Source organism: Microcaecilia unicolor, chromosome 11, assembly GCF_901765095.1.
Source record: "Microcaecilia unicolor chromosome 11, aMicUni1.1, whole genome shotgun sequence".
Lineage (NCBI taxonomy): Eukaryota > Metazoa > Chordata > Amphibia > Gymnophiona > Siphonopidae > Microcaecilia > Microcaecilia unicolor.
This window is the reverse complement of record NC_044041.1, coordinates 36,194,687-36,219,576: the sequence shown is the minus strand read 5'-3', so window position 1 is coordinate 36,219,576 and position 24,890 is coordinate 36,194,687. Positions and strand designations below refer to the sequence as shown.

At 41.1% G+C, this 24,890-nt stretch overlaps 1 protein-coding gene across 7 annotated transcripts in view; it reads left to right on the top strand.

Moving 5' to 3' along the window:
- KDM2B (lysine demethylase 2B) overlaps window positions 1-24,890 on the top strand; it is a 322,873-nt gene that overhangs the window by 195,554 nt on the left and 102,429 nt on the right. For all 7 annotated transcript variants that reach the window (XM_030218309.1, XM_030218308.1, XM_030218306.1 and 4 more), the window contains one exon: window positions 2,112-2,566. In XM_030218309.1, the coding sequence (XP_030074169.1) occupies window positions 2,112-2,566 (455 nt within the window). The remainder of the gene's footprint in view (window positions 1-2,111; window positions 2,567-24,890) is intronic.

Genomic DNA, 24,890 nt, shown 5'->3' with positions numbered 1-24,890 from the left:
CGAAAAACAAAGATGCCTTCGCTTATCACCAGCTGAGCCATTATGTTAAATCGCTGCCGAAGTACTCTTTAACAGCAGAGTTTTGGGAGAGCTTCAAAGCAATGTTGGGTCTGGACGCTCAGTTGCGGGTTCCACTGCGATATTTTTACTCTTACCTTAGAGACTTCACACAAGATTTTGATTTTTCGACAGTGGCAATGCAGTGGAGCACAGAATTGGGAATCAAACTTCACGTGGACCAATTGAGGAGGCAACTATTAACTGCTTCTAAGCTCACAGAACACGTGGTTTGGCAGGAGATTCAGATCAAATTCATAATGAGGCTTTACATTTCTCTTCACAGAGCATGGAAGGCAATGCTGAAGGAGGATGATACCTGTCTGAAATGCAAGTCCCGGGGGGCCCACCTGGGCCACATGTTCTGGTTGTGTCCTGGAGTGCAGCAGTTCTGGAAAGATGTGGCCGCACAGGTATCTGCATGTTGGCATACGAACTGGAGGCCCACTCCAGGTCAATTAGTTGATTGTTTCTCTAGCAGGGAGCGCATGCCGGCGAAAATGAAAGCTTTCCTGCAACGTGTGGTGCTCATGGGGAAGAGGACAATCTTGTTGTTATGGAGAAGCGAGGAATACCCCACTGTGGCTCAGTGGCGTTCGGCACTGATTCATATGTGTTCCTTGGAAAAAAGGGGCATAAAGGATTTATCTTCTAAACAAGGAGGCTCCTTTTGTGCAACTTGGGCCCCCTTCTGGGACTCGCTTACCCCATTTACCCACAGTAGAATCTTGATTTTATGAGGGGGGGGGGGGTGTTCGGGGGATGGGGGGATAAGTAGGGAGAAAAATAAAACATTTGTCATTGTGGTTTCAATATGGTTTGCTAAACATTAGGTATGATGTTTATTTATACAGTTGATGCGATGATACAGAGACCTTGTTTGTAAATGATGGCATGTTAATAAAGATGATAATTAAAAAAAAAATAACTTCTGTAAGAAGCATCTTTAAAGAAATCAACTGTGAATATCCTTATTCTGTCCTTCAGTTTGAGCTGTCTGGAATCAGCTGGAAATAAAAAGCAGAAAATGTATCCATGCAGGATTTGGGAAAGAGGTGTTTTGGGGGTAGAGAGTACATAAGCCCTTTGATATCGGTTCTTTGAACAGGTTTTGTGTTCTTGTGCTTTTGGCATGATTAATACAGTTTACTGTTCAGGCAACGTCTTTGGGTCAGAGCTGGTGCAAGGGTAGTGGGCATTGTACGTGAACCTTCAATCACTTTTCAGGCCCCTAGACTGCAAGTCCCCTCCCCTCCAAGAATTTGATAATTAAACAACAATTATCATCATCACACAACAGCTTATAAAATTGCAGGTTACAATATGTGGTGATGGTTCTTTCAGTTTGTATGGCTGTCAGGCCCTGACTTCAGGTGCTCTTTGCTGCCCCATGCAACTGCCCCTAGTCTTGCATAAGGGTTGGGCCAGCCCTGTTTTTGGGTGTTAACCTGTCGTAGAGCCCTACTTCATTTCCCCAATGGAACTCTTCCCTTCCGCTAGTAAGAAGTGACCTTTGCTGGATTCTAGACGTGTGTATTCTGTAATGTTCTTGTCTATAAATATAATCCTGATATTTTGTAGGATCCAAGCTCCTGTCATCTTTTGCATCTAAAATAAGTTCTGTATCTAGAAATGCAGTATAAACCCACCAATGTGGTTAGGAAAAGAAAAGGGATAAGAACAATGGTTTGCAGGATTCAGAGATACCTGACTGTCAGACTTAACATTCCTTTGTCTTGTTAGAATTCTATTTATATTCTTCTTGCTGTTGATGGAGCACAGTTTTATCCATTTGATTTTGCAACCAGCTTTCACCTTTTATTTGAAAAACTAAACAATTCCATGAATTTGCAGCAGATGAGAGAATTTTGCATAACTAGCTTGTTGTAGACACTGGATAACCTGAGTAAGAAAAGTAAAATCGCAAAAATTTCCAGTGCAGTCTGATATTTACATTTTTCTGGTAAAGTGAAAGTTTTTTTTTGTATGATTGCTCATAGCAAAACTGAGAAGGAAAAGCAATATGTCATACTGTTTCTTTCACTGTCTTCTAGATGTAACCAGAAAACCCAGTGTAGACAGTCTTTCCTCTGATTCCTGGGTAGACATGGATGAAGGATCCTGTGAAACGCACACTCATGAGGAGAAGGATGACAACACGGAAAAAGGCCTAAAATTCCCAGCAGATGGTTGCTCGTCACCTAATAGCACACACTCCGAAGAGAGGGAGGCAGCAGGGCTAAAACCAAAAGAAACTGGAATGAGGTATCTCAAAAGGACTTTGTCCAATGAGTCGAATGACAGTATGAAGTCCACAACCCCAATAGACTATCCCAAAACACCAACAGGCTCCCCAGCAACAGAGCTGGCTACCAGGTGGACTCATCTCACAGAGTTTGAATTGAAGGGGCTGAAAGCACTAGTAGAAAAACTTGAATCGCTTCCCGAGAATAGAAAATGCATTCCAGAAGGTATTGAGGATCCTCAGGCTCTCCTGGAAGATATGAAGGTTTGTAAGACTGTGTTATATTATAACATTGCAAAAGGAATTTTTTTTTTTTTTGGGGGGGGGGGGGGCGTAAACTCTCAATAAACCATGACACTGATAAAGTCTGTGTGTATACTAACTATGTAGTCACACACTCCATCATACATGTTGCTTAACAACTCAGCAGAATGGAACCTTATGCAATGCTTAGAACGTGCATTTTCAACTTGGCTTGGTTGGGGTGGTAGTTTGGGGTTAGTTGTTTGACTTTAGGGTTTCCTTATCTTCTAGAGGCTTCATAACCCATGATTCCCACAGCCCAGACACTAAGTCTTGTTAGTTCCTCCCAGACTAGTGACCAAGAGACACAGAGCTCTGTTCAGGGTTTTTCATATAGCTTTTATCTCCTAAGAGTTTCAAGGAAAGAAATGTGCACGACCCAATGTGGCCAGGTCACACAGTGACCTACCTGTTTTTGTAGCTGTTAGTGCTGCCGCTGGAATTACATGCCTATTTTAATAATTTTCTTCAGTGAATATTGCAATGTGCCAGTATAACTTAAGCATCATATGCATGTGTGAATGGCCTAAAACACAGGAAAAGCTAAGACATTACGATAAAGGGGTTCAATTTTTACTGGCTTATTAACCAGGTAAAGTACTAACTGGGGTGTTTAATGTAATTCATATGTTTAGCACTGTTGACTGTATAAGTGGTAGTTTGAAGATAGCCAGTTCTAACTATATCTGTTTACTTTAGAGCTGCTGTTTAACAGGCCCAAACTAAACATACAGCCACTCTATGGATGCATTTTCACCCATCATTTTGTCAGCATTGGGCTGTTTATAGTGATTTACACGGCCCAATATTATCCTTATATTAAAAAAAAGGACAGATAGGCAAGCCATATGTTAGTATGAAATAAAATTGAACTTTTGAAAGCTTAATTCAAAGGCAGTAGTGTTCTTAGTTGGAATGGGAGTGACAGAGTTCTGCATGACCATCCATGGTTGGGATTACTCCTTGTGGCAGAAGAGAAACGGCTCCTCTTTTAAGGTATACTTCAAGACCAGTGCATTACCTTAGTTGTTCTGAACCTGTTCTTGGATCGCCAATGAATATACAGTGCACTCCATTTAAGTGCACGTCGGATAAGCGCATGCTCTGTTTAACTGCATGCCATACTTCGGTCCTGTTTTTGGTGCCATCAATTTCTATGGGGACAAACGTCAGTTTAGCGCACCACTGATAAGTGCAAGCTTAGCTTACATGCATGGTTTAAAGACCGCTCCTCTGCAGGGAAGACTCCACATAAATACGCACACGGAATATGGAAGCCGATTGACGCGTGACAACCAATGAGATTTCAAATTTACTGCCCCTTTAGCTGCTACAGGCAGAATAAGCAAAAGAATGTTGTTAGATCGTCGTCGCGGCGGAACTGTAAGACTAACACTGGCTGAACGAATAGACTTTCTTAAAAAATTAGAACAAACAAACAAAGTCAAGCATCTATTGCTAAAGAATATGGTGTCAATCCCAGTCAAATTTTATGTGTCTTGAAGCAGAAAGACCAGCTTCTGGCAGACTGGCGAAACAATACAAATCCACAACGGAAACGTGTGGGGAAAAGCTAAGGCGGTAGAAGATGCTCTTCGGTGGTTCTCGCATCAGGAGCAGACAGTTTCCTGTCAGTGGTCCACTGCTTAAGGAGAAAGCTAAGCAGGTAGCAGAAAGTCTTGGACTAACTGAATTCATAGTCACTGTTGGATGGTTGGAAAGATGGAAGGAGAGGAACAACATAAAATTCAAGAAACAAGACGCTGATGACTTTGGTGCTGAAATTAGGTTGGTTCAGTTATTCTTACCATCTTGAACGAGTTTGCATCGCGTGACATTTTCAATGCTGACGAAAACGGTCTCTACTGGCGAACGATTTCTGATGGAACACTTGCATTCAAACATGCCGAAACTACTGGAGGTGAAACGTTGAAGGACCGACTGACGATCCTCCTTTGCTGCAATATGGGTGGGAGTGAGAAGTTGGAACCCTTCGTCATTGGAAAGAGCAAACAGCCCCATTCCTTCAAGAAAGTTAAGTGACTTCCTGTGTCATACGAAGCTAACGCAAATTCATGGATGACTGGGGAAATTTGAAAGCAGTGGCTAAAGAAGTTAGACACTAGAATGCGGGCACAAAGGCATCAGATTTTGTTGCTTTGTGATAATTGTGCTGCACACAAGGATGATGTCAGGCGTCAAGGTGGTCTTCTGCCACCAAACACTACCTCTCTGATCCAACCTATGGATCAGGATATAATAGCCAATTTCAAACAACATTATCGGGCTCTTGTGCTACGTCGTCTGATGAGTGTTATGGATGACCAGACTGGCAAGGATAAACGTGCTGTTGAACTGGCTCGTAATCTATCACTGTTGGATTCCCTACATATGCAGAAAGAAGCCTGGAATCATGTTACACAGGCAACCATTGTGAACTGCTACAAGCGGGCAAGCTTTGTTAGGGATGTGGAGAGGGATGAAACAGATGCAGCTGTTGCAAATGTGTCAGATGAACAGGTTATTGACAGCCCAGCCGGTGTTACTGAAGAGGAGCTTCATTGCTGAGTAGCTGTTGATTATGATCTACAAACAGCTGACGACAGCACTGATGTGGAGATATGCACCTACACACAGGCAACAACGGCTGATGAAACAAAGGATAAATGAGCAGCGAGGCACATGCTGATTAAAAAAAAACAACCTCTACCTGTCACTTTTGCAAGAGCACTGGAGAGTCTCAACAACGGGCGGGCCTAGCTGGAGGCCACTGGATGTCAGTGCTATGACAGTTTTTACCGTCTGGCAGACAGTCTATGGAGCTCACAGACACATTAGTGTACAGAGGACTATAACTGATTACTTCAAGTAAGCCTAATGTCAGTTAACAGAGACTGTATACTGTACGTATAACAGTACTGTACATATGTTTATCAGATGCCAAGCTTCTTTGGGTCACAACGGTTAAGTGCACGCTCCGGTTAACTGCATGCATTTCTTTGGTCCCAGACCCTTGCACTTAAGCGGATTGCACTGTATATACAAGAGATTTGCATACACTGTGCATGCAGATATAGTTTATGCATATTCATTGTGGAGATCCGGAAAACTGTAGTGCCTGTGGGGGGGGGGGGGGGTAGGTTTGATAATCACTTCTTTATGTCATTATTTCCCGGTCTGGCCCTGGAACCTCAGCTAATAGGTCTAGTTAGGTGGCATACTGGCATAGACATCTAAGTACAAACCTGTATGCTAGTATTCTAAACGTTTACACATGCAGTGACAAAAAAATGTTAATGGGCATCTCTGGAAACGGAGGGTGCATTTCTCTTAGTTTCAGAATGCCAATGGGAGACTTGCATTATGTAACATCTGTAGATAGTATAATCCCCGTCCCTTGTCCCTAAGGAGGGGAAACAGTTCAGCCCTGTGGGCTGAAAAATGAGAGACAGACTTAGTTGTAGGCACAACCAGTAAAAATCTTTATTGGTATATCACTAAGCCCAATACAAAATAATTGTTCACTCTGGAGCAAGTTGAGACACAGCAAAGCCAGACGCAAACACTGAATAACAAAGTCTGCTCACTAACACCTTTCTTAGCCATGACTTACTACCATTTGTAAGTTTCGTTTTCTCCCAAATCATGTGATTTCTCCTAAACTAAAATCTTAAAGTAGCCTGTGCCATATATGGATGTTCCTGTATTATATTAGTCTCTCCTGATGGTGGCCATTGGCTAATTACTTATCAGCTAAATAAAGATATTGGTGGTGTGGAGATGAATACTATTACAATACTGAAACTTCCACCTGATACAAAATTACAAAATTTATAATATGTGGGGAAAAGCCTCAAAGAGCTCCCAGATCAAATATCAATCTGTCGGAGCTAAAATAGACCATCCGGTCTTCTCTTCATCATAGGCATAAAAAACCCACTCCAGGTAATCCTCGATGAATTTCTATAGGCAAAAACCCCTTGTGAATTGCCCTATGTAAATTTCAACTAGGGCTACAGTAATTTATTCAAAATATTAGTTTCTCATAAATAAGAATTTTGTGTTGCAATGCACTTAGCTTTGTTGCTTGAGATTCAATGCTACTGTTGCTTCATGCTGTGTTGATCCTTGTTAAATTACTCCGAGCCGACGTTGGCCAGCGTTTCGCTGCTTTTTCAAGGTCTCGGGTATATTATTGGAATACACTGCACGGCGTTTCAGATGTAGCTGATCTCTACATCTGAAACGCCGTGCAGTGTATTCCAATAATATACCCAAGACCTTGAAAAAGCAGCGAAACGCTGGCCAACGTCGGCTCGGAGTAATTTAACAAGGATCAACACAGCATGAAGCAACAGTAGCATTGAATCTCAAGCAACAAAGCTAAGTGCATTGCAACACAAAATTCTTATTTATGAGAAACTAATATTTTGAATAAATTACTGTAGCCCTAGTTGAAATTTACATAGGGCAATTCACAAGGGGTTTTTGCCTATAGAAATTCATCGAGGATTACCTGGAGTGGGTTTTTTATGCCTATGATGAAGAGAAGACCGGATGGTCTATTTTAGCTCCGACAGATTGATATTTGATCTGGGAGCTCTTTGAGGCTTTTCCCCACATATTATTATAAATTTTGTAATTTTGTATCAGGTGGAAGTTTCAGTATTGTAATAATTACTTATCAGTACAGCGTGTAGTAGTCACAGAGCAAAGTAATACATATTAATCCCCTTGTGTCCTCTCTCCCCAAAACTGAAACATTCTGGACATCTTAGGCTCACTATATCCTCAGTCTCTCACCACCTCCCAAGGTTATATCCACCTTATATGAAAGGTATGGTCTCAGCTCCAGCCAAATGTGCATCCTTGAAGTGTCATTCCTCAGTTCCTGAGAAAGCACTGTATGTTACAAAGACGCTAACTTATTAGGCTAACTTGTGAGAACCAAACAGAGCAGTGTAAAGGCTTTTGTAACAGCCCTATTATAGGAAGGAATATACAATAGTCACTGATGACATTCAAAGTTGAAGGCCCAGGTTTGGAAGCAGTTTCTCATACTTTGATTGGCAAGGAGCACTGAAGAGCCACCATTGATCTCCAGAACCTTGGTCTCCAGGGGAAGCAGCACCACCTGCATCAACTCAAAGACACAGACCTCACCTTGTTTGGTTTTGCTCTGAGGTCAGAGTTTAGAGGGTGAGAGAGTCAAGAAGACATTACTTGAGCTGGGATAAACTTCTTTTTAACTCCAATCATTTTACTGTTGGCTTCATTTTAGAAAATCAGTGGAAGTGTTAGCCCATCTAAAAATACGTAAAGTAGAGATGGAGATAATGCCAGACATATGAATGACATTCACTGCTTCATCAACTGTGTTCATCAGGTCAATAATGTATAAAGAAAGATGAGCTATAAAAACTCAAATAAAAAAAACTCAATTACATTATTTTTCTAGAAAATCAAGTGTGTGCATTGCACACACGTATCACCCTCGGTCTGTGTTCAAGTCTTACCAGCATGGTGTCAAAATACCTAGCAGACAATATGACTTCTGTTTACAAAATGCAGTGTGATTGTTTCCATTTCTGTGTTCCAATGAGAACCAGCGACACAAAAAGGGGTGGAAAAAGAGACCAACTCCAAGAGATCAAACAGAATACCAGGATAAGATGCTCCAAAACACAAACTTTATTTGTTTGTGTTTTGGAGCATCTTATCCTGGTATTCTGTTTGATCTCTTGGAGTTGGTCTCTTTTTCCACCCCTTTTCGTGTCATTGGACTTTTGTGGAACTGAATTCAGACAAACTGAATTAAAACAAATTACTTTAGTTTAAAATAGCCATATATTACAACTTTTACAGATGATAAGGCAACAGCCACAATTTTGGATCATAGTATAGGTCGTGTTTTATATTACTTTTTTTTTTTTTTTTTTTTTTTGTTACATTTGTACCCCGCGCTTTCCCACTCATGGCAGGCTCAATGTGGCTTACATGGGGCAATGGAGGGTTAAGTGACTTGCCCAGAGTCACAAGGAGCTGCCTGTGCCTGAAGTGGGAATCCAACTCAGTTCCTCAGTTCCGCAGGACCAAAGTCCACCACCCTAACCACTAGGCCACTCCTCCACTTCCTCTACAAAGGTCAAAAAGGTATCACACCAAACAATAATTTAAATTAAAAAAAAAAAAAAAAGGGGGGGGGGAAATATTTAAAACTCCACACCAGAATATTTTATCCAAATTTTTTTTATAAAGTATTGAGAGACCAAAAATAAAAGCTAAGCAAAAAAATAAATGTCCTTAAAATGTCCACATTATGCAACCTTATAAAACTCAATAAAGTTCTCAAGATAACTTCTGACTTCACAATAAAAGAAATCAAAATAAACTGCTGCATAAAAAGTTCAGAAAATGGGTAAAAAAAAAAGCTCGACACCATGAGGCATATTTTCAAAGTACTTAGACTTACAAAGTGCTGTGGAGGGGCATTTTCAATATGACGTTAAGTCTTTGGATGTTTTTCAAAAAACGTCCAAACTAAATAGGAAAGGAGGTCATTTAAAAAAAAAAAAAAGTATTCTTTTTTCGAAAATACTGTTTTCGAACAAGGTTTTGTGCTTTGGTCGTTTTGTCTTCTGGTCTGAAAAAAAAACAAAAACCCAAACCCTGAATATGTGCAAAATGTAGAAAATCAAGCCATTGGAATGTAGGAGGAGTCAGCATTTTTAGCAGACTGGTCCCCCAGACATCCCAGGAGAGCAGTGGGCACCCTAAGGGTCACTTCTATGCACTTCATAAAAATGCTTCCCAGTATATCTCACCTTTGCTCTCTTATCTTGTCTCCTGAGCTCTCTGAAACCTAACCAAAACCTACTGCTGCTCACTGTACAGCACTATAATAACCCTTATGGTGAAGGGGGCACCTATATGTGGGTACAGTAAGTCTTTGGTGACTTTGGGAGGGGTCACACTTTTTAACCACAAGTGTGACAAAGGGAGATAGGGATCTGGGTCCCCCGCTCCATAGTGCACTGCAACGATCACTACACTACTCCAGGGATCTACTGGCTGCTCTAATAGACCTGGCTATAACATCTGAAGCTGTAAGAGGTTTGTAAGTTATATGTTTGTTTACATTTTTGAGGGTCATACCCGATTCCCTCCAGGTCGTCTGGTCATTTAGGGCACCTTATTATGCCTTGTTATAAAAGCAGGACTAAGAACGTCTTGGTTTTAGTTTTGTTTTAGTTTTCTTCCATTATGGCTGAGAAACATCTAGAACACCCAAATCGCACCCCTAACATGCCCCCTTGAGATTTGGACGTACTCAGACGAACAGCATACAAAAAATGTCTGAAAATAGGTTTCAAAAATACTGATTTGGATGTTTTTGTAAGAAAAACGTCCAAATGCTGCGTTATGCCACTTTTTAGATGTTTTTCTCTTTCAAAAATGAGCGTCATTGTAACCTGTGAAACTTTAAGTGCTTTGAAAATGAGCCCCCATGCGTTCCAATGATGAGCCTTTGCATTCCAATGACATCATACTAATATTGCAACGTTGGAATTGTCATCAGCGATTACAATGAGGTCAACAACCAAAACAATATTGCTGTTATTGTCTGTTGCTTATGTTTGATTTATTTTTACTGTACACCGCCTTGAGTGAATTCTTTAAAAGAGGCGGTAAATAAATCCTAATAAAAAGAAAACTCACATCCAAAGGACAAAAAGCTCCAAACAATCTAAAAGGATAAAAATAATAAGTATCATAACGTATAACACTAAAAGTCGTAACAAGCATAAATTAGTGTCAGAACATACCAGCAAAACAAACAAATTTACAATAAAGAACTTTTAAAAATCCTGACAAATCTAGTGACCAACACTAAGGGGCTCATTTTCAAAATAAAGAAACACACCCAAAAATCATCATAAAGGTGGCAGCAGGACGTTTTTATCTCAAAAATGTCCAAGTTGCAATTTGACACCCCAATTTTAGATGTTTTGCTCCACAATTCATCCAAATTTCAAGAGTTAGGGGTGTGTTTTGAGGGACATAGGCGACACCAAAAGATAGATGTTTTTCTGCAGTAATGGGACAAAATGAAAAAATCTAGGGCCGAAACTAAGATGTTTTTGGCTGGACCTGTTTCAGTCACAACTAAGTGACCAAAAGATGCCATAAATGACCACTGGAGGAATTAAGGCGTAAACCCCCTTATTGCCCCAGTAGTCATTGACCCCTGACCCCCTCCCACCCCCAAAATGTGAAAGAAACAGTACATACCCCATACCAGCCTTTATGATAGGACTGGCCACAACATCTGAAGCTATTAGAGCAACAAGCAGGACCCTGGAGTAGCCTTGTGGTCGGTGCAGTGGACTGTAGAGAAGAGGACTCTGTCCATATCCAACTCTAACTGGTACACTTGTGATGGAAAGTGAGAGCCCTCTAAAAGCCTACTATACCTACAAATAGTTGATGTCTGTGGGCCTAAGGGCTATTGTAGTAGCATACATTTGGATACAATAGGTTTTTGGTGCATTTTAGAGGGCTCAGCATAAAATATAAGTGGGTAACAGTGAGATGTGTACCATCCACAGCAGTGCCCCCTAGGGTGCCCCACTGCTCTGCTGGGACGTCTGTTTGGCCAGTCTACTAAGAGTGCTGCCCCCCCCCCCCATACATCCTAAAATGGTTCTAAAAGATAAATGCACTGAGCACAAAAATGTGCTAGCGCCCACATTTACCTTTGCAGAAGGTTAAGAGAAGTCTTGTATGGGAAACAAATGCACTAACATTAGCACTGATAGCATGCACGTGTAGTCAATCTCATGTAAATAAGGTAATTTTGTATTCCTCCCCAATGCTCTGAAAAGAGCGCCCAATACAAAACTGCCTTACTGCTGCAAAAAAATAATGCCAGGTCAGAGCAGGTGTTAAGGTGTTGGAAGAGAGGATTTCTCATGCTTCTTTTACGATTCTTTCTGCAAAATCTGCTGGTTTTGATTGCTTTTGGAAGCAGAAGGAAGCCTGTGCAAACCCTTAAGCTCTGGTCATGAGAAACAGACCCAAGCAAAAGCACACATTGGTGTCCGTTTCCTGCACCTAAATATAAGCGTCCAAGCTAATATATTAAAAAAAAATTTTTTTTTTAAATGCTTATTTTTAGGCCGCAGAAAACAGGCCAGTGTGCTTCATGTTTGGGTTTTACTGGGTGCATGCACACACACGTACACAGGAGCTGAGCTTACCGTGGAAATCTTCTGTGCATGCACTAAACAGTCCTGCTGAACTCCCTAATGCTCAATGCTACGAGTGTACCTACATTTGCATCTCATTAGCATTGAACATTAGGGTGTTCTTATGCACTGTTCTGGCAGTATCTTTATGGTACTATTCAGAATAGCACTGAGGTTTTGGAGGGGGGGGGGGTCTCAGGAGTTTCAGTCCAACAGCCTCCACAACCTATATAGGGTAAACACTCACTGTGACTTTACAGTCCTATCTTGCACCCCCAGCTGTTCTTTCCAGTTCAAAGAAAAACTGAAAGACCATTAAGGCATTAAAAAAGGTAAGTACCTCGTACCTGCTTGGATCAATTCCCAGGCTTTCAATGTCAGACTCTCCTTTGCCGGCTGCAAGTCATTCCTTCTCCCCCATTTTAAGTTCTGCCTGCTTCTAGGAAACTTTTTGTGGGTCTTCCCTCCCTTCCATATAACTCCTCGCCCCACCTATAGATGAGTTTGTCTACTCCCCTTCCCAGTTAGGATAAGGGCCTTGCTCTTCACAGTCTTTCCAAATATGGGCAGTTTTTGTTGAGCTTGCAGGCTTCCCTGCCCCTTCCCTTCTAGGACACTCCTCCTATTTCTTTCAGCTTGGGCCAGAAATATTAGTTTCTGTCCCCTTTCCAGGCTCTGGAAGTTTTACATTTATAGATCCTAGCAGTTCACAATAATAAAATACATAAAACATAAAATCCATATTACAACTCCCATTTCATGATAGGAAAGACCTAAAATTCATTCAAGATCAGTCACCCCTTACTAAATGCATCATAACTATAAATGGTTTAAAATGGATGCACCAGGTCCAGTCCCTCCCAAAAAACATTAACTAGTGAAAGCTAATAAATAAAAAGGTTGTGCAACTTTAAACTTAAGGATCTTCCTCCCCTTGAACAGCCCTAGGCAACTCATTCCATAGGGACGGGGCTAGCCAGCAAAAAGCTCTCTTTTTAAAACCACTCCTGTGTAGAAGAATTTGGAAGAGGGTAATACCTGGCAACTATTCTGTAATGACCTTAAAATCCGACTAGGTAGATACAGTATCATTGAATTTAAATAAGGTGGCTGTCGACTATGATAAGTATAAGTTAATTTTAATATCTTAAATTTGAGTCTTTGGACAACTGGCAACCAATGAAAATGTTTAAACACAGGCATAATATGTTCCACACGCAGGGCCCAAGAGACAGAGCTCTGGAGTCTCAATGCGTGGATGAGACGACGGTGCAGGGAGGAGGGTTTTAGATTTGTTAGAAACTGGGCAGCATTCTTGGGAGCCTATTCTGAAAGGATGGGCTCCACCTTAACCAGGGTGGGACCAGGCTGCTGGCATCGGCTTTAAAAAAGAGATAGAGCAGCTTTTAAACTAGAGACTTGGGGGGGGGGGGGGGAGGCCAACAGTCGTTCAGAATAAGGTATCTTTCAAAGATATCACCAAAACAGGATATCCTGATAGTGAGGTTGCAAAAGAGACCATAGTAGATCAGGTGTCCTTAAATAAAAATCAGACAAAAGATTGCGATTTAATACAGTCAAGTACTGAGCATGATGTAAATAGGAACAAACAGTTAAATGTTTATATGCGAATGCCAGAAGCCTAAGAAATAAGATGGGAGAGTTAGAATATATTACACTAAATGAAAAATTAGATATAATAGGAATCTGAGACCTGGTGGAAGGAGGATAACCAGTGGGATACTGGGGTACAAATTATATCATAGAGATAGGGTTGATCAAATTGGTGGAGGAGTAGCATTGTATGTTAAGGAGGGCCTTGAATCAAATAGATTGAAAATTCTACAGGAAACAAAACACATCTTGGAATCCCTGTGGATTGGAATTCCATGTGCAAAGGGGAAAAGGATAGTGATAGGAGTGTACTCCTGTCCGCCTGGCCAGGATTAACAGATGGATGAAGAATTTTTTATCAGAAATTAGAGAGACTAACAAACTGGGCAACACGATAATGGGTGATTTTAATTACCCCGATATTGACTGGGCAACACGATAATGGGTGATTTCAGTTACCCCGATATTGTCTGGGTAAATGTAACATTGAGGCATGCTAAGTAGGTAAAATTCCTTGACGAAATCAATGATTGCTTTATGGAGCAGCTAGTACAGGAGCCGACGAGAAGGAAAAATTCTAGACCTAGTCCTTAATGGATCTCATCTGGTGCGGGAGGTAACGGTGATGGGGCCAGGCCGCTTGATAACAGTGATCATAATATGATCAGATTTGATATTAGCTTTGGAGTAAGTATACACAGGATATCCAATATATTAGCATTTAACTTTCAAAAAAGGAGACTCACGAAGAACGGTAAAAAAAAAAAAAAAAAAGGAGTGGCTGCGAGGGTCAAAAATTTACATTAGGCGTGGATGCTGTTCAAAAATACCATCCTGGAAGCCCAGGTCAAATATATTCTGTGCATTAAAAAAGGAAGGAGGAAGACCAAACAACAGCCGGCATGTTTATATTTCAACTGTTTTTATTGATGATTCAACATTATAAACCTTTTAACATTGCCAATACTTCTATTATTGAGCATTATAAGTAATACAGCATATTAACTTGTATACAGCAATAAATTCCATCATCAATAGTTTTATGCATCTTCCCCTGGTCTCTTTGCCTACCCTCCCAAACATGCTCATTAACAGCCAAACGTACATTTAAGGAGGGGGTGTTTTGTTAAATATACATCACAGTCATCTTTTATATTCCCCCCTCCTTCTCCCCTTCCTTCTTCTCTCCCCACCCTCTCCCCCCTGCTATTCATTAATAATTAAATTGTGCTTATGAGTTCAGGTAAGTGTACCATTATTCTATAATATTATCAAAGCTTATTGAGTACAAGACTCCGACCTCTCTGCGTTAAGGTATCCAACATAGGCCCCCAAACTTTAAGGAAGCATTTTTTCCCACGACAGGAGCCTTTTGCATTCCTTGCTTCCCATGTCATTAAAAGATGCACCTGATTTCGCCATTGCCAGTAATCTGGGGGTTTATCCGAAGTCCAACATTGCAAAATACATTTTTTGGCTACCAAACATAATTTGCGACTTAACAATATTTCATCTGCCGTAAGGCCACTGAATGCTCTTGGGCAATCCAATATTAATTGCACCGGAGTGCCCACTATAGTACTTGAAATGATTGAATTCATAAATGCCAGTATCTTTTCCCAAAAAAGCTGTATTTTTGTGCATTCCCAAAATGCATGATAGAACGAATTTTCCTCCAGTGTGCATTTCATACAGATTGGTGTGTCAATCCCTCCTACTTTATAGAACTGGCGTTGTGTGAAGTATGCTCTATGTATTATTCTAAATGCACATTCTCTATAGTTTGCTCCATTAATCAGTTTAGGGATGTTCCGTATGTGTGCTGCTATGTCCCAATTAGATAAATCTACTTTTGTATCTGCTTCCCACCTACGGCGAAGTTGTGACCAATCTTTATCTGACCTCAAAGTCCACAATTGTTTGTGGAGCTGCGAAATTGTGGGGGCTTCTTCTGATATTTCATCATAAAACTGTTTAATTTTCTCCCCCAATTGAAACTTAAGCTCTTCTGCATTAAGTGTTTGTATATAGTGTTTTATCTGACCATACCCAAACACGTCCTCCCAGTGTGCAGCGTCAGTGGGTATTAGTTGACTTAGAGGTTTAATTTTCCCTTCTAAATCTATTATTGTTTTTAGACATGTGTGCCCTCTCCTTGCCCACCTCCGAAACACCTGATTTTCCAATCCTGGCGTAAACAACGGGTTCCCCCTTATGGTCAACCATTCTGTCATATTCGGCTGTCCCCCCAGTTTTGTCCCCAAGTATTTCCATGCCTCTTGTAGAGGAGCCAGTATTATACTACCCTTAAATTTCTTTGGCACCGATTTATTATTGAGATGCAGCAAGGTCACCATATTGTAAGGGCTAAAGTATATCTTTTCTAATTCTAGCGGGGTGTGTGTGTTTGCAGAAAAAATCCAATCTCTCACTAACCGCAACAGGCTTGCCAGATTATAGTATTGTAGATTAGGCAATCCCAATCCACTCTGCTGCCAGTTCCCCAGCATCAACTGCAACTTCAGTTTAGCCTTTCTCTTTGCCCAACAGAACTGTCCTATCATTCGATAGAATCGTTTGATATCTTTCTGTAACAATCTCAATGGCAGGACTTGTAATACATATAGCCATCTGGGTAATATTACCATTCGTATGAGACAAATTCGACCTATTAGTGGCACCGGTAACATCTTCCAGGTTGCCAGCTGTTGTTCTGTTTGACTGAACAATCTATTGACATTTAGGCTGTATATGTCTCCTGTCTGAGAAGCAAGCAAAATTCCCAGGTACCTAAAAGAACCCTCTACCCATCTCAGCGGGAATTCTGCTCCCCAAAGAGATTTGGTATTAACTGGTATCGCCAGGGCTTCTGACTTATCCAGATTTAATTTGAATCCTGAATGATCTCCAAATTCCTTAATTATTTCTAGAAGATCTGCAAGCAGCCGGCATGTTTAAAAAGTGAGGTGAAGGAAGCTATTAGAGCTAAAAGAAAATCCTTCAGAAATTGGAAGGAACCGACTGAAAATAAGAAACAGCATAAGGAAAGTCAAGTCAAATGCAAAGTACTGATAAGGAAGGCAAAGAGGGAATTTGAAAAAAAAGATTGCGTTGGAGGCAAAAACACACAGTAAGATTTTTTTTAGGTATATTAAAAGCAAGAAGCCGGCAAAAGAATTGATTGGACAGCTAGATGACCGAGGGGTAAAAGGGGCGATCAGGGAAGACAAAGCCATAGCAGAAAGATTAAATGAGTTCTTTGCTTCGGTCTTCACTGAGGATGATTTGGGAGTGATACCGGTGCCAGAAATGGTATTTGAAGCTGACTAGTTGGAGAAACTGAATGAAATCTCTATAAACCTGTAGGATGTAATGGGGCAATATGACAAATTGAAGAGTAGCAAATCTCTTGGACCAGATGGTATTCATCCCAGAGTACTGATAGAATTGAAAAATGAACTGGCGGAACTAATTGTTAGTAATATGTAAATTATCTTTAAAAATCAAGAGTAGTACCGGAAGATTGGAGGGTAGCCTATGTAATGCTGATATTTGAAAAAGGGTCCAGAGGGGATCCAGGAAATTATAGACTAGTGAGTCTGACGTCTGTGCCGGGCAAAATGGTATAGACTATCATAAAGAACAAAATTACAGAGCATATTCAAAAGCATGGATTAATGAGACAAAGCCAACATGGATTTAGTGAAGGGAAATCTTGCCTCACCAATCTATTACATTCCTTTGAAGGGGTGAACAAACGTGGATAAAGGCGAGAGCCGGTAGATATTGTGTATCTGGATTTTCAGAAGGTGTTTGACAAAGTACCTCATGAAAGACTCCAGAGGAAATTGGAGAGTCATGGGATAGGAGGTAATGTCCTATTGTGGATTAAAAACTGGTTAAAAGATAGAAAACAGAGAGTAGGGTTAAATGGTCAGTATTCTCAATGGAGAAGGGTAGGTAGTGGGGCTCCTCAGGGGTCTGTGCTGGGACCATTGCTTTTTAACATATTTATAAATGATTTAGAGATGGGAGTAACTAGTGAGGTAATTGAATTTGCTGATGACAAAGTTATTCAAAGTTGTTAATTTGCGAGAGGATTGTGAAAAATTACAAGAGGGCCTTACGAGACTGGGAGACTGGGCGTCTAAATGGCAGATGACGTTTAATGTGAGCAAGTGCAGAGTGTTGCATGTGGGAAAGAGGAACCTGAATTATAGCTACTGTCCTGTAATTTTAGTTATAAGCTATGAAGTTTTACTGCAGGTATACTGCACTATTTCCCATCCCCCATGTCTCTTTTCCTATCAGCCACATGAAGGAATTTCTGGTTGGTCACATGATGGTGAAAATGTTGCTAAGGCAACTCAGATACCTGTTATATCCTGTTACAATACAGAGAAAAGGTATGGCAAGGACCAATTGCCAGCCCATATGCAGCACTTAGGATTGGGCCAGGGTAGAGGAGAGGTGGATGCTCACAACAGCCTATAAAACCACGCTACAGACAAAGGAACTCTGAAAACCTAGGCTTAGAGAGAGTTTCAGATCCATCCAATGGCCTATGGATTTTCCTGAGGGGGTTTTACTCCCCCCCCCCCCTTTGATAGAAACTAATTTTCTGTAACTATGAATTTCTCTCATTTATTCTCTGCTTTCTCTCTGTTCTATGACCTTTGTATGAGGAACAAACTCTTTCCTTCCTTCTTTTTCTCTTCTTTATCTAATTAGTCTAATTATTTATAATTATCAGAGGTACTGATCATCCTGTATCTCCCATCCTCTTTAACATCATGATGGAACATTTAGGTTGTCTCAGATCTGCAGTCTTATATAATCTCACAATGTTATCAGTGCATACATTTTGACAATCAGATACAAGATATCCTTAATATCATTCAGACTATCCTGGATCTGATGGAGAACTTGGGATCCTCTTTACATCTAAAATTAAATAAGGAGAAAACCAAATTTCTGATAATTTGTAATCCTAATAACTTCCAAACTCAGACAAACTTCACCATCAACCAAACAAGTTACCCACTGGAAGCAACTTTGAAAATTTAGAGTCATTGACCAATTCTTAACAGGAGAAGATCAGGTCGCCGTGCCCCCTCCCTACCCATCTTCAAATCAATGCTCAAAGCCCACCTCTTCAATGTCGCCTTCGGCTCCTAATCACTACACCTCTTCTCAGAAAACTTATCTACCCCAACTTGACATTTCGTCCTTTAGATTGTAAGCTCTTCCGAGCAGGGACCGTCCTTAATTGTTAATTTGTACAGCGCTGCGTAACCCTAGTAGCGCTCTAGAAATGTTAAGTAGTAGTAGTCGTCAATGCTGTGGTAACTAAGACTTTCAAGTCATTATGGAAACTGAATTAGATCCTCCCCCCCCCCCCCCCCCCCCCCATCTACTACCTTTTGTTCAATTGTGCAAACATTATGAGCACGCAATTCTGGAACGCATTGCCACGCAACCTAAAAGCGACCTATGAACTGACCAACTTCCATAAACTGCTAAAGACCCATCTCTTCGACAAGACATACCACAAAGATCAAATCATGTGAAACTCTTACATATTTCCAGAAACGTTAATAATGCCTTCTATTATATTACTAGCATGTATTCCATTACCATGCAATCCAACATCCTTCTGTAACACCAAATGCCTCTTCTCATTTCCATCATTCATGATGTTTTGTAAGCCACATTGCGCCTGCAAAGAGGTGGGAAAATGTGGGATACAAGTACAATAAATAATAATAATTAATCCTGTCACATCTGAACTATTGCAATGCAATTTGGTGAACAAAATCTTTAACCAAAAAGCTTCAAACTACCCTAAACACAGTTGCTAGACTTGTACTCAAAGCCTCAAACATCGACAGAGCCTTTCTGTTCTCCAAACTATATTGGCTTCCAATCATAGCTAGAATCATCTTTAAAACCTGCATATTCATCTACAAAGTTATCCATGGTTTAGCACAAGTATATGTAGGATTTGATCTTCCATCCGTAAGATCAAGAGAATATCTCATGCTTCACTGCCCTAGCTATAAAAACAGAATTCAAGTCTATATTGTGCAGAGATTTTTCACATATAGGTACCAAATGGTGGAGTTCTAAACAATTACTTAACATTTCACAAATTTCTGAAGGCCTTCCTCTTTAAAAAATGTCTGAATTGACTGCAATTTACTGAATTTTGAAAATTAAAGTTCATAACAATCTGTTAATTTAAATAGGCCTTTTATTACTATTGTTACTCTTTTTGCTGGACATTGTATTTGTATGACTTATTTCTTTGCTATTGTAAGCCACATAGAACTGAATAACTGGAATTCAGATTATGTGGGATATAAGTACCAATAAATAAATAAATGGTCATCAAAATCTTGATTTTATAAAGCCAGGATATGGACATCTAAAACTGCAGTATGTCCATATGGCAAGGGGGTGTGGTCTGGGCGGGACTAGAGTGACCAATATGTGATCTATGTCTAAAAAGATGGACGTTATTTAGACCTGGTAATTGGCATGTCCAGGTTACAGAAAGGTGCTATAATTCAGCAGCTGTCTACTGGAGGGATTTAAGGCAGATCACCTCTCTAATCCCCCAGTGGTTGCTTTCCCTCTCCCTCCCCTGTATGTGAAACTAGCAAGGGATACTGGACTGACAGCTTCAGGAACTATGTACGTTTTTAGTAGCCCTCTATACAGATTTTGAAGTAGCCTAATAGTTAATGCAGTGAACAGAGAACCGGGGGGGGGGGGGGGGGGGTACATGTTTGAATCAGGGGTGTAGCCAGCCCTCTGTTTTTCAGGGGGCCTAGGGATAAAGGGGGCAGAAGGCATTCCCCCCCCCCCCCCCCCCCCCAATGCATTAAAAATATTAACCTTTGTTGGTGGGCTGGTGGGGATGCCAAAGCCCCACCAGCCAAAGAAATTCGCTGCTCGAGCCACTCCCCTTCTCGTGCTGGTGCGGTAAAGAGAAAGTCATCAGTGTGTCTCCATCCGCCAGTGCCTGGACTGCTCGCAAATTCTTAGTTCGCCGCTGACTCTTTACTGCAGCAGCATGAGGATGATGGGAATGCTTCAGGCAGTGAATCTCTTGACTGGCAGGGCTTTGGCATCTCTGCCAGCAATTTAACAACCCCCTCCCCATTTGAATTTCACTTCAGCTGTTTGTGTTTTATATTTTTTAAACTTGTGAGCCTTCCAGGGACAGAAAAGTACCTACTGTACCCGAGTTTCTGCGAGGACAAACAAGCCATTCTTTCTCACATGTAGGTGACATCATGGCCTGCTGTCCTTGGAGAATACCTGCTACAGGTAAGTATCTTCACTTTATAAGAAGTGTGCAAACCTGAAGGCTATTGACCTGGTGTATATTCAGGTACAGTAGGTACTTTTGTCCCTGGAGAGCTCTCCTTTAAAACAAACAAACAAAAAAAAAGAAATCACAAACAGCTGAGAAGTGAGATTTGAACCTAGATCTCCTGATTCTCAGCCCACTGCTCTATTAGGCTACCCCTTTGTTCTGCAAAGAGATCTATGTGGCATTTTATAACGTGAACATTTCTGTGCTGCCATAATGTCCATATCCCTTGTTTCTAGTATGGTTTAAGCAACTACAGCTTGAACAAGCTTCCCACACTGTTTTTTTAATGTGCCTCAGTTCCAATGGTGTCGTCATTGCCTCATTGGAATGCATAAAATGGCCGCTAGCATGCATGAGTTTTCAGCATTTTGAGTCATTTTTAGTAATTTCAGGACACTTTTTTCCTCTATCAAATGATGTGCTTCTTTTTAATTTGAGATGTTTACAAAAACAATTTGTTTTTATCCAAAATGACATAATTTATGCTTTTTGCAGTAGCAATACATTAATTTTGACAACATATGCTGTAAGGGTTTTATTTTTGGATATTGCTTGAACGTGGGTAATTTTTAAAGGATTTAACTTTAGATTTCATAGAAAAGCAGCGTTGACCCTCTGACATGCATATAAGCACAACATTGTAGGTTAGTACTCTGAACAATATTTTGGGCAGGAGTGCTGTGGCTTTAAGTCCTGTTTAATCTTCTAATTTGCTGCTTGTTTTTACCTTTATATTATGCTGCTTTCTTTTAAAAAGGGTTATGCTTGTTCTTGATTCATTTACTGACTGTTCGGAGGAGTGGTCTAGTGGTTAGGGTGGTGGACTTTGGTCCTGGGGAACTGAGGAACTGAGTTCAATTCCCACTTCAGGCACAGGCAGCTCCTTGTGACTCTGGGCAAGTCACTTAACCCTCCATTGCCCCATGTAAGCCACATTGAGCCTGCCATGAGTGGGAAAGCGTGGGGTACAAATGTAACAAAAGAAAAAAAATTACAAAATTGTAGGTTGTCAGCATGCTTGCTTTTACTAAGGGGAAGTACGTTTGTAATCTCCCCTTTAGGCATGTGCATTTGCTCTTCACTGATGCTCCGATGATCAAGTTCTCTGCGCTGTTCTGAACAGCGCTGAAAAATTAGCACTCAAACGGCACAGGGCATTAAAGCCCTCGCGATTAAAACTAATATGCATGCAAATTTATGCATGCTAGTTTTGGTCATTCTGTGAGAGTATGCACAAACCTCCTGCAGGATATGTTCGACAGGTCCGGGCTGTCAAAAAAAAAAAAAAAAGCCCGGACCTATCAAACTGAGCTTGAGGTCCAGTGGACCTCCAGCCTCCCAACAGAGCAACCCATGACCCCCCCAAAAGCAAACCCGCCCCCCCCCCACCATGTACCTGAAAACAGAGGAGGGAGTAGCACTCCCTCCTTCTTCCAGCACCGCCTCCAATATGGTAGGGAATCTCTGCCCAGTGCATCCCAGAATTCACTGGGCAGGGCACCACCATTTTGGAGGTGGCACTGGAAGGAGGAGGGAGTGCCTCCATTGTTTCAAGGTACACGGGGGTGGGGGAGGCGTGTTTGCTTCTGTCAGAGGAGGGTTGGGGGGCACTAGACCACCAGGGTGGGATGGGGGTGGAGCCTGCTTGCATGCTACACAGCTCTCCATTCCTCCCCAATGCTCTGCAAATCCTAATGCCAGCTCTGAGCTGATGTATGGTTTGCTGCAGGAACAGCTCCCTTGTTTAGCCTGCTGAGCATTGGGGAGGAATAGGTAATGCCAGATAATGTCCTGTTTAGTTTGCATTTGCTTACTCATTGTGTTGACAGCCGGTGAGTGCATTGTTACACACACTCGCTGGCTCTGATCGGGTGGGATCAAACGTGGACGCTAGTATGGCGCTATTGACCTCTAGTGTCCGCATTTGCTTTTGATCATCTACCCATGAGATTCTATACATGACTTATTACAGATCTAACTCATACAGTGCACCGTGTTTGTTTTCACCGTATATTACATATTGTATTTTATTTCAATGGTCTAATCTTAATAGTATTTATTTTAATGGTTATATTAATACAATTCATTTTGTTGATGTCACTTGATTACTTTGCTGTACATATTTACTCAGTTTTCTTGCATGTTTATGGATTTGATTTAGATGTATTTAGATTTATGAATTTAAAAGTTTTTATGTTTTTATTTGGTTGTTATTGTTTATATTTTTAATTTTTGACTTATGTCTAATGAACAGTTGCTGCCCCTGAAGCAGCCTTTTATAGGTGAAACGTGGCCACGTTGTGCTAAAAATATTTTGACTTCATTTCCTGTGATCCATTTTTTTCTCTTTACTACCGACTGTGGATCCCACTTGCCTTTGTGTTGATACCTTGTTTTGCCCCATTCATAGGTTGGGCAGTGATGTCAGCCTCCATAAAGCCTTCCTTTATCCCACCTTTGGCTGACATTGTTCTCGCTGGTCTTTTTGACACTGTTGTTCATGTCCTCTGTTCCCATTCCATTCATAGTTTGGACATTTCAGTTTATAAAATGATATTCCTGCTGAATGCCTTCAGCACATGGATGTCTGTTTCTCATGTATTTTAAGAACAGGCTATATGTCAGTAGATCCTGTTGTAAAATACATAGAAATGGACATCTGTATGTCAGATACTGGCGTGGATGTCCATATTCTGAATTGGGCATCCTTTCTAAAACACTGCTCCGTATAGCCTTGTTCCGACAGTGTCCAGACACTTAAGAATGCAAAGCTGTATCCCTCTTGGAGGTTCTTTAGGATAAGTTAAATGAACTAAATAGATGTTATGTGGCAATAAAGCCTTGGAAAGGTGGGTCAATTTGTTAAAAATAAAAACAAAAAAAACCCCTGCTTCTGATGCATTTTAAGGATGCTATCAGACAGGAAACCAAATAAGTTGCCAACTCAAAAATGAAAGTAAAATATTATTTATCTGTAAGTATTTTATGCGTTCAATAACGAGTGGGTCTGGTTGTTCGGGGCATAAGTTGGTCTGGAGAGAAAAGACCGCTCTTATATTGAATTGTCAGATAGATGTACAGAGATTTTCCTGCCAAAGCCTATCAGTGGGTATAGCAGGGGCCAAGTTTGCAGCTACTTTTCTACTTCCTTGAGTTTGGGGGATTTTTCAGAGGGAAAGTACTTAGGTATTTTCCTTTTGGAAATTTGTTAACATACCAATGCCAAAGTGTTGGGGTGTTTTGCTGCTAGGTGGCTTCAGCACATAGCTCACCTTAGGGCCCTTCTATTAAACCTCATTAAGAACTAAAGCGTGCTTATTGTGAGAAAAAAAGGCTTATCGCAGAACGTGTTGAAGCATTTTGCAGTAGTTTGCCTGCCAGCGTGCACTAACTCATGTGTTAGCTATTTTTAGCCAGGGACACGTCATGGGCAGAGAACGGGCTTGGAAGCATTAACCAGCTAGCATGTTGGCCTTAGCGTGTGTTAACTGGTTCATGCAGACTTAATGAGGGGGCAGTAAGTGCTCCCACATTAACTTTTTTCAGGTAACACACACTAAAGTGAACATTAGCATATGACCTGAAAAAAAAAATTAATTGAAAAATGCCTTGTAATGCTGCCATGTTAGAAATGGGCTTAGCGCATGGGAAAGTTCCACATTAAAACATGCTAAGCCCATTGTCATGCCCCGCCCACCAGCAGGTGTGGGCCAGGTGACTGAAGACCTCTGGTCCTACACTGCCGACCCATTTCCTCAACCTTAACCCAACTCTCCTAGCATAAGGCCGTGTGCTTTCAAAGGAGCTGTAGGTCCTAAACCTGTGATTTCCTTTCTCCTCTTCAGGACTTCAGCATTGTAATCCAGAAAGCAAATGAAAACACTATTCATGGGCATAGTTTGAGGGGGCGCATTGCCCCCCAAATGCCTCTGGACCGAGTGCCTTGCTCTCCCTTCCCTGCTTGACACATTCCAGTATCTCTCTCCTTCTCCCCCCCCCCCTCTTCTCCCTCCCTTCTAACCTGTCCTAGTCCTGCAGC